Genomic DNA, 10,308 nt, shown 5'->3' on the forward strand with positions numbered 1-10,308 from the left:
TTTCTCAATATAAGGTGGATCAGGATTGTAGCGACGGGTCCTTATGGATTCGCCTCCTCCACCTAATACGATTGCTGTGGCAATTTCACAGACGATGTCGCTTGTGTTTATCCCTCCGAATGCTGCTCGCAATAATAAACACACACACACACATTTTAATGAAGTGCAGTGTCAGCGCAAATCTTCCCTGTTGTGCCACTCAAAGTGTCATTTGTAAATATTTCCAAACGTGTCACGGGATATAATCGTATTCCAGAGCGGTGAGCTTCGGCGTTTCCAAGGAAGCCACGGGAGGAAGAGGCACGATATTTATACCGAACTAGCGTCGGCACATTTTGGATATTGGAAAGCCGATCATTTCCTCGGAGAAGCAAATATGGTGTCGCACGTGCAAATGTTCTCCAAACTCCACCGAGGCGTTCATTTCCATCACACGCTATTAATTTTTGATGCGTGTTTGACAAGCTTTCATTCATACCTTATGGAGGCAGAATAATAATCACACAAAAGGTTTTTTTGTTAATAAGCAGCAAGGCTGCATGGGGGCCTTGCTAGCAGTTGTTAATTAAAAAAAAAAAAGAATAAAAAATGAAATAAATCACACAAATGATCTCCTTTAAGACTATTCTGAGGGTAGAGTCAGAACAAGGTGAATGAACCAGATAAGCTCTAATTAAACAGTAGGCATCATTTGCCAAATGGTACCATTACACAGAATGTGTTCACATTAACGTTGCTATTTCAGCAATACGACTCCCACTTTCATTAAACTTTCTCCAACGTTTGACTTATTGCCCATCAGGAAATTATTACATTTTAGGACTCGGGACTGAGAAGATTAATGCGTCCTGGTGGATATTGATCAAAGCGGTGTTCGTTAAAGCTTAAGCGGAGTGGTCATGTGCCTTCACGTTATGACCTTGCTAAAATGTTGTTGTGTGGTAGAATCTTTTAAGTTTTAGCACCCGTCATAACTCTGAAAATGATGCTCCTCTTTGGGTATTACAGTACTATGAGTCAGCATTTGTGCAAATGTACCGTATTTCCCGCACTATAAGGCGCACCGGATTATAAAATGCACCTTCAATGAATGGCCCATTTGAAAACTTTGTTCATATATAAGGCACACCGGATTATAAGACATAGAATATTTAACTCAAAGGTTAATGCAATCACAATATAGGAACACTCGAAATAGTGAAAACAATAATAGATCAATCACACAACACACAAAATAAACACGTAAAGCTTACTTTAATAAATCAATCCTCATCCACGAATCCATATTGGTCCATATATAAGGCGCACTGGATTATAAGGCGCACTGAGAAAATTGGAGGTTTTTAGGTGCGCTTTATAGTGCGGAAAATACGATACACTGTAAATTTTGGATGCTAACAGATAGACTCAACCTCAAAATTAAAGAAAACAAATCTTATGAAGTTATTGCTTGGTTTAACAACATTACACCACTGTCTTTCTTTAGTTGGCCACCAGGGGGCGGCACATGAGGAAGACTACATCCCTGTGAGAAGTGTTCTTTTGTCTGTCTACATGTATTGCTACACCGATTGTGTAACACGGCCACCTGTCTATGGTGTTTTGTATTGTGTGTTAGCATTAAGCTAGTAGGGATAACTAATACAAAGCTTTGTTGTTTAAAATACAGAATATATGATTCAATTAATGATCAGTTCTGTTTGTTTTAGGTTTAGTTTGACAAAGTCCATCTGTTTGAGGCAATTAACAGTTATTGACAGTCTCCCAAATTGCCGCTTGTTGCTAAGTGAGCTCCATCTGCCGCCGCTATCGCATCATACGCAATAGTGAGAGTATTATGGGACCCGATCTTTAGAAGTCAACATATTAAGATGTGAAAAACATCTCGTCCCTGGGAGAGTTATTTCCAGCTTGGTCCCTATGGGAGCCATCAAGGCGTCTCCATTTAACAACAGCCAATTCCCCCATCACTTTTGAAAGCATCGTACTTTTGGAAAAGGCTCCGTATGTCCTCTCTGCCACTGTACAATCACGTTAAGTGTTTTTTTTTTTTTAACAAAATAAAGCGTAAAAAAAAAAAAAGGTTTCACTTTTTCAGTAGCAAATGAATGGGCCCTTAAGAGGATTTTTGGAAAATTGTGATTTGCTGACTCACTAAGAGGTTATTTGCCATGCTTTAAATCCTTCTGATGTAACCTTACTTTTCATTTGATCACCCAAGCGGACTTTATTTCCACATGGTGCCTAAAATAATGACTTTTTGGAGGCACAAAGCAATACACAGCCTCTAAAACGTAACCTTTTATTTTAAAATACCACACTCGTGACGATGTCTATGTGCATTCAAATGGGACATCAAAACTAAAAAAAAATGTAAGATGGTGTGGACAGGACATGTGATGAAGCAATACAAGCTTTCTGCCACCTTGGAAACGACAGCACACAGCTAAAAATATCAGACAAAGGGAGAATGTAGGTCACACCTTTTTCTCATTGGTTGACACCACTCGGGCCGGAATGACACTTCACTCTGCTGCCTTTCTTTTCTCGCGTACTTCGGGTCAATCGTTCCAACAGTTCGTTTTCTTGGGTTGATAGATGAGCGCTTTTCATTCTGAAGCGAAACAAAGTGCAATTGGAAACACCAAGCAGTCATTTCTGACCTTCATTCTTCGACATTTCGTACATCCAATAAGTCTACACACCCCTGTTCAAATACTTTAGGTTGTTAAAAAAATAGACCAATATGATTTTTAACGATAATGCACTTAGTTAACATGGTTATGTTAGTTAACTTTTTTTTAAAAATATGAACGTCCCAGTAATGTTTATGAGTACAATAAAGCATGCTAATATGATAGCCATCAAGACGTCTTTTGATTCAACTTACTTACTGCATTGCGTTGTTACTAAGACATCTCACGAAACAATTACATCACCAGACATACAAAAATGAGCATGAATGAACTCCTGGAGAAATTTCCACCACAAAGAATCGATCAATCTCATTCTTACTGGTGAGCGCTACATTGCTCCAACTTATTAAAGCAGTCATGTGATCCAGTAGAGACTCGTTCCTTTCTTCATGTGGAATAACTCGAAGACACAGCAGACAGGGTTTGATCTATAATAGAACACGTTTGGATTGGTTTCCGTGCTGCTGTTTGCACAGCGCGACAGGTCTTTCAATTATCGATAGCCAGTCAGACTGGAGTGTGACTTTTCCGCCACCTGCATTTCCATCATCTTTGTGATTTTTGCTGTTGTATCTTTTCCATATCGAGTCTTCTTACAAGCACAGGCAGGATATTGGTCAAATTGGTTAAACACGACCCGAAAAAATGTCGGGGAAATTGGACTTTCGGGTGACATTTCAGGATGACCCTTAAATGGCTAAATTGAGTCTTATGACTTGAGTCGGTAGAATCATTTGATTACACATAATGAGCAGATTGATACACTGGCTACTATGGCTACAGCTGAGCCACATGCTAACCATTAGCAAGTGCACAGCTAGCCCATCGGACACCCACGTCACTCACCATTTAAAGGCCCTGACTTTGAAAGACACAAGCCAAACAGTCAAAGTCGAAAAATGCTACCTCAGCCTCTTAAAATAAGCAACTTGCAAGATTTCACCCGAAAGCCAAATCTTCATACTGTTTTGCGTATATTTTCATCGTAGATGATGTTTTGCTATACCATGAGGGCTGAGTCTGTGAGGGTCTGCCCCACTGTCCTGCTTCCATTTTTAAGAATTCCCTCAGTGGTAGCTTGACTCGTGTTGATAACCGGTGACTTTGCTCCAGTGCTATCGCAGTCCTCCATTTGGGGCTCTAGGAACGCTACCCTTTTTCCATTGGACCTCCGCTGCCCCGACTCAAGTTCCCTGGGGTCCGAACAGAGGACGATAGCTCGTCCTCCGCAGCCTCCTGGGGCCCCGCCCCTGTTCTCCCTGCACCGACACGGCGTCAGGTAGAGGTAGAGGAGCACCAGTATGATGCTGACCACGCAGGAAGCCAGGGTGGTGAAAGCCGTATTGAAATGCTCGCCTCCGCCTGGATGGGCCAAGCCGCTGGGGGCGACGGAGCTCATGTTTCCCACGACCACGTTGACCTCGGGAGATGCGTCCGGGTCGTAGCGGCGTCCGCGGGCTGCCACGCATGCGTATGCGCCGGAATCCTCCAACAGCGCTCCTCTTATCTCCAAGGTGCCATTAGGGAGGACTGCGAGGTGAGCGCTTGGCTCGGCTGCTGATAGTATCGTTTTAGGGGTCACCCAGAACACAGCTGGATCTTTCACGGCCGGCGAAGCAAAGCCCGGGCACGTCAACCACAACCATTGACCCGGATCCACTCGGTAACTTCCCGCCTCGTTGGACACCTCTTCGTCCAGGCTACAATTCACCTTGGGGCTTACATTCTCCCTACACGGGTAGTCATCTTTAAAGTCCAACAGGGGGCGATACTGCTTCCACGTCCAGTACTCAAGAAGAGCCAGTAAAGCACAGTCACACCTAAGAGGGTTTCCCTGCAAATAAATTCCGCCATGTTGGCTCAGAGAAAGCAGAGTGCGGACATCCAAACTGGCGAGCCTGTTGGCTGACACGTCGAGAAAGGTCAAGTTGCGAGGCCCACCTCCATCCCAAAGATTTACGGGAAGTGACGTCAGTCTGTTTCCAGACAGGTAGAGTTTCACCAGACTATGGAGACCACTAAAGGAGTTAGGATTGATTTGAGCAATCTGGTTACCAAACAGCAGCAGCTCTCTGAGCTGCGTCAGGCCGGTAAAGATAGACGAATTGAGCTCTGATAGATTGTTGGATGAGAGGTCCAAGTGGAGGAGATGAGGTGTCACGGCGAAAGCGTTGGCTTCAATCTGGCCGACGCGATTGCGGCCGAGGAGCAGAGCGGCGAGCCGCTCGAACGGCCGCGTTGTCCAATCAGTGGGAATGGCGGCGAGGGAATTGTGGCTCAGGTCTAAGCGGGTGGCGTAGTCAGGGAGGTCGAGGGGTAGCCTGGATAGATTACAGCCGCTGCAAGAAACGATATCGCTAGTGCAAATGCAGCCGGGCGGGCACGTGAGGGTCCAAGGAGGGAAGCCGAGACACAGTGTGAGCAGCAGGGCCACCGCCGCGGGGTTGACGCTGCTCTGGCTCAATAGATGCGACGCGATGACACGCATCCTGCTTTTCCCCCTCAGGGCTGAGTCTCAGCTTGCCGTCTCACGTGCTTTACACATGTCATGCGTTGGAAGGAGAGCTGTGGAAGAATCACACAAATTTGGATGTCATCGTTTTGATCAACTGGTCAGCTGTTGATTCGATTTTAAAATCCGGCGACTAGTTCAACCAATCACTGGATGCTTTGTATCGCGGGGTACGTTCGAGGTATTTTCATGGAATAACAAGCCGGAAGGACTCAGAGGTCTGCAGACTCGGATCAATTCGTGGATCCCACAGTTCAAAGCAAACATGGTGACGCGGTATTTAGCTGTTATGCTACATACAAATGAAATAAACTGCCGACCAGAGTGAAGTACAAATACTTTTGAATCCAGAGAGGCAATCCTTCGAGTTGCCTTGTGTTTGAAATCTGCTATATAAATAAATAAAGCTGCCTTGCCTATTATAGCGAATGCTGCCTGGTTGTTTATTTCAGCCGCCATTCGTGTTTACACTAGCGCTCGTGCAACAGCTGTGTTCAGGTACAAGTAAAGTCACTGTGTTTCTTTCTGTTTGGTATTTCGATACAGATGACTAAGGGAATTGGCATACTTAGACTTTCCTATATTGTGGATAAGAGAATGTTTCTTCATCATTTTAATTTAAGTCAAAAACAATTTCCATCGCCAGATGCGTTAGCAAGTATCCGTACTCGGTATCGGGTATTACTAAAACGCCAAGTACTTGTTCCGATAAAAATAGCATCGATGCATCCCTAGCTGCGCCCGAATGAGGGGTGAAAAGTCAAACAATTAGCATTAGCTTCTGTTTGTATTTTCTGACGGATAGGAAATATGAGCCGTATTAATTTCTCATTCCTCTCTTACGATCAAACTGCACACAATTGTTTTAAAAGTGCTTTACAAAAGCCGTTCGGAATACAACTCTGTCAGATCCAGGAAAATTAATATTAGGAGGAACTGACCAACTCCGCACCCTTGGCTTATCGTGGGAATAAAGAACGTAGAAAAAAAACTGAAAATACAAAGCCGCTGCCTGCTCACCTTGACGCCCACGCAGCTGCTGCCTGTTCAAACAGACATCCTCTCGTCCACGTTAGCTTGTGCATCCGCGCTCCGACCGCATGATCCTCCGTCGTGGCTCTCAAAGCCGGCTGGGTTTGGTCCCGCGGCGCAACATTGCGCGAGCCTCAAAAAAGCAGACAGCCGGCTGGCGTGCGCGATGGGGAGGAAGGAGAGGGGGGAAAGCTGCCGATGAACTGTTCACCTGCAGGTCGACTTGCGTGACGCCAGTGGGAGGGGACGGACAGGGGCGATGGCAAGACGGGAAGCCACCGCAGCACAACATCGCACGCACGCGACTGGAGTGGAGTGACGGGAGAAAAAAAAAAAGCTGCAGCTGCACAGCGCGGCCACGATTAGCGCAACAAAACGCAAGGTCGATCGCAATTATTGATGCTTTTTAAACTTTTGGACCACCGTCAAAAAGAGTAGTGTAGTAGGTCTAAGTGTTCACAACAATGTTCAATTGAAATAAGAGCATACGCACATAACTTAGGCGTTCTTTACGATAGTAACCGGATACCACACTTCAAGAATTAATCATTTATGACATGGCGGCCGTGCATTTGGCCAGAGAGCATTCAGTGGGGGATTTACCTGACTTAATGTTAATATCACGTCACAATTATAGAAAGTCGACTTTATGTGTCGAGCACGTTATACACAGGGCAGCTAAAATCGTTCACAAACGAAAAAAGTAGGACACGAATGAACATTCCGGCTCAATGACGTTTGAAATCGGATTGATTAAAGAAACCGCCTCACTGACAACATCATTGGTTGATTCCGAACGCCCTGAGGCATATTAAATCATCATGGCGGCGCTGAAATCTAATTAAACAATCCAAAATTTGCCAAAAATCAATGATGGATGGATTTCAATTTGAATCGAAGAGAACTTCCAATCATGACACCCCGAGACAGTGAATGATGCTGTTGGTTAAGTCCAAGTGATGCAACCACGCATTGATGACCCCCGCGTGATAAGCGGCAGTGGGAAATGGCGTTATACGCTTAATGGTGTCTTTTCAGGGAGGATTTGCCCCATTAAAGATACCATCATCTCAATTAAACATGTGTGCCCTTGAAGACTCCTCGTTCCAGTTCCCCCACCACCACAGTGCCGCCGCAGTCTCATTATTTACACTGGAGGTTACACAATGTTATAGAAGAATCTATAGGGCTCGGGGCAAACTAGCCAAGCTAATGTTTTGTTGTTGTTTTTTTTCTAGCTGACTGGAGACAGAACACTTCAAGTGTCGAAAAAATTCTCGCAGTTTTGTTCCGAGCTTTATTTACGTCAAACGGAAAATTGATATCTTTCATAAACCGCATTTGCATTTGTACAATTCATCACAGTTTGAAGCCTCCTCTTTAGTCCCCCATTGTGTCCATCGAGTCCACCGCACGCAAACAGAAACCCGGCAAGAAATTCATCAAAATTGTCTTTGCAGAAGGATGAATCCGTCTCATTAGCTGCGAGCCATGTGAGAATGAGGCCGATGCCTTATTACTGACTTCGGTCTAATCACGACGCGCTGGTAATTATGAGCTTTCAACCCAGGACACCGTGACAAGACAAATGGGTGTATGTTTCCATGGCGCCGGCCATCAAAGAGGGTAATGCCAGAGTGTCCATTTTTCCCAGCAGAAAGATTTGCTGATACTTAAAGGAGTGGAGACATCGATAATAAACTGTTTGAAATGCTGGAGGGGAAGCAGCTTGATGGATTCGAAGAATACGGTGCGTCAAAAATCAAGCGTGTTTGCGATGAGCCACGTCCTTCCTTACCTGGGGGATAATTGTAGATTATTTGGCATATGTCTGGTTTAAATATAATCACTGATTATACGGGGAAGGCAGGTATGACTCGAGGTGGCTTTTTTTTTCTAGTTACTCAGGTACTAATTGAAAATGACACTTTGGGTAATATGCGAGATTTAAGAGCATCTCTTTATTTATAAACTTCTATCGAAAAGAAAGCGTAGCGATGATGACGCAACGTTCCACATGCTTCGAATTATTGTTGCCTTTAGTGCACCGAGCTGCTGCGAGGCATCTTTGCGGTGTGTTTGAGTGCATGTATAAGTGTTTGTCTGCATCAAACGCCGATGCTTTCACTTCACCCGCCGACGTTTTGACCCCCGCACCAATTCCTTTCCCCATTCAAAAGCTTTCTGCCACCTGCTTCGAGATGCTGTGTGGGTATAAATAATGCACGGTGGCGGTTGCGCACGGCGGTTTTGTCCATTGGGATGTTAAGGATCAGCACTTTGGTGACCATTTGGAAATGTGAATAGCACTGTTGGTAATGTACAAACTGTGTGATTGTCCCACAAGAGTCAAAGTGACTCCATTTTAGCTTAAAAGAGGGGCGAGGGGGTCACTGCCATCATACTTTAAAATTGTCTGAAAGTTTGATACGGAATAAAATCACCACTACAAATTCAAAATATTTTTGTAAAAATGTATTATGTCTGACAGATTAAACTTGGACCAGTTATATAGTAGAAAAAAAAAAGAAAAGAAAATTTGTTATGGTAAAAGGGTGACAAAATCAACGAGTTCAAGCAGTTTATCTGTCGAATAAACAAAAAAAATTTTTTGAATTAAGGCCCACCGAGGATTTAATAGGTGGTGCAATACCGCCCTCATGTGGAGAGTGAAGGTATTGCACTGTCATTTGCTGGCTTTTTTCAAATTGCACAGGTTTTTATTTTTCTGTCGCAAATCGTGTTTTGCTGGGTGTGATTTTCCCTGAAAGTGATGTTGACACACACGGGCGTCATTTATCATGCTATCATGCATTCCGCCTTGACCCAAAGTTCAGTGACTCAGGTTAGGGAGTTCAAATTCGGGAAGTAAGACGCCCTTGAATGTAACACGGCGAAAGATATTATTTTGTTGACTTATCTTTGGATTCCACTTAGTGCGGAGTGGGAGTACGTTTGCCCGCCTGCACAGCGGCAGGGTGAAAGGGTCAAAGCCGAAAATACCGTGTCGACAGGGAAGTGGAGGTGGCCGAGTTGCACGAGGGAAGAATTCGGATCCTCGCACATCTTGTTAGGAAGCGTGTCATCTGAAAAGCTCAGGAAACAATAACATTCTTGCCCGGGGGGGAACTGGTCGTGCCCCCGACCCTCCTCTCAGACAAAAGCTTGAGAAGGAAAAAATGTTTTTTGATAAGACACGGACGCTAGGAAACCTTTCCAGGGGCCCTCTTCAATTGTTCGATGGAAAAGTACAGGGACTTGGCTGGAGACCAAAACGCCCGCTTGCATGTCGGTCGGCCTCCAGAGCGCCAATGCAATTTGGGCAAACAACCGGCGCATGACGCCCTGTCGGACAAATCCCCCGTTTGTCCACTCGACAAGGGACACTTTCATATTGAGGCGCGGCGGCGTGCTGGGAAAACCTGCAGACTGATCGCAGGCAATTCCAGCGAAAACAGCTCGAGACAAAAAAGAGATGAACTGAGCTGTCCTTCTAGTCGCTGAAGCAGAAGAACACCAGACAACAAACTCCAACGGCTCACATGACAAGTGAGCCACACGCAGAGAAAAATAGCCGAAGGCTATTTTTGCGTTTGAAATTGGTCGACTTGTTTGGCTAATATTTCAAACCTGGGGCGCTGTGACCTTATGACTTTATTTAGAAATCATTATCCAGGAATATGTCATTTTAAAATGTAAATGAGATTCAGAACGTGTCCAAACACATCTCCGCTGTGTTCCTCAAAGAAGAAATAAAGCAAACAATAACAAAGCTGGCAACAATGAGGATTGGGGGGGTGGGGGGGGACCTCAAGCTGCGTCATAACTGACAAACAACTTTCGCCCATCTGCACATGTCCGGCAAAATTAGGGGACACGTGCGCACCGCGGTGGTGGTCCTTCTAAACCGGATGACCGTTGGGTGCCTGTTTGGGTCGGCCGAGGTACCCCCATTAACGCGGAGGGGAATCAAAACGGTCCAAAAAAACACATTGCGTAACGGGTTATGTAAGGGGCTTGAGAAAATTAATAGTTGAAGCGGAGAAGTGGAAGAATTGGCAAATGATG

The 10,308-nt window shown here is 44.9% G+C and overlaps 1 protein-coding gene across 1 annotated transcript; it reads right to left on the reverse strand.

Moving 5' to 3' along the window:
• Positions 1-2,281: 2,281 nt before the first annotated feature.
• Positions 2,282-6,860, reverse strand: LOC119117448 (amphoterin-induced protein 2-like). Its single transcript, XM_037243725.1, has 2 exons — positions 6,229-6,860; positions 2,282-5,261 (listed from the first exon to the last, which is right to left on the reverse strand). Exon 2 carries the CDS (start codon positions 5,182-5,184, stop codon positions 3,697-3,699), a length of 1,488 nt encoding a protein of 495 aa, XP_037099620.1. The 5' UTR covers positions 5,185-5,261; positions 6,229-6,860; the 3' UTR covers positions 2,282-3,696.
• Between the last annotated feature and the right edge of the window lie 3,448 nt (positions 6,861-10,308).

Source organism: Syngnathus acus, chromosome 23 (assembly GCF_901709675.1).
Source record: "Syngnathus acus chromosome 23, fSynAcu1.2, whole genome shotgun sequence".
Classification (NCBI taxonomy): domain Eukaryota; kingdom Metazoa; phylum Chordata; class Actinopteri; order Syngnathiformes; family Syngnathidae; genus Syngnathus; species Syngnathus acus.

Excerpts from the sequence above, each read along its gene's own strand:
- LOC119117448 (XM_037243725.1), bottom strand. The coding sequence starts at position 5,184 with ATGCGTGTCATCGCGTCGCATCTATTGAGCCAGAGCAGCGTCAACCCC.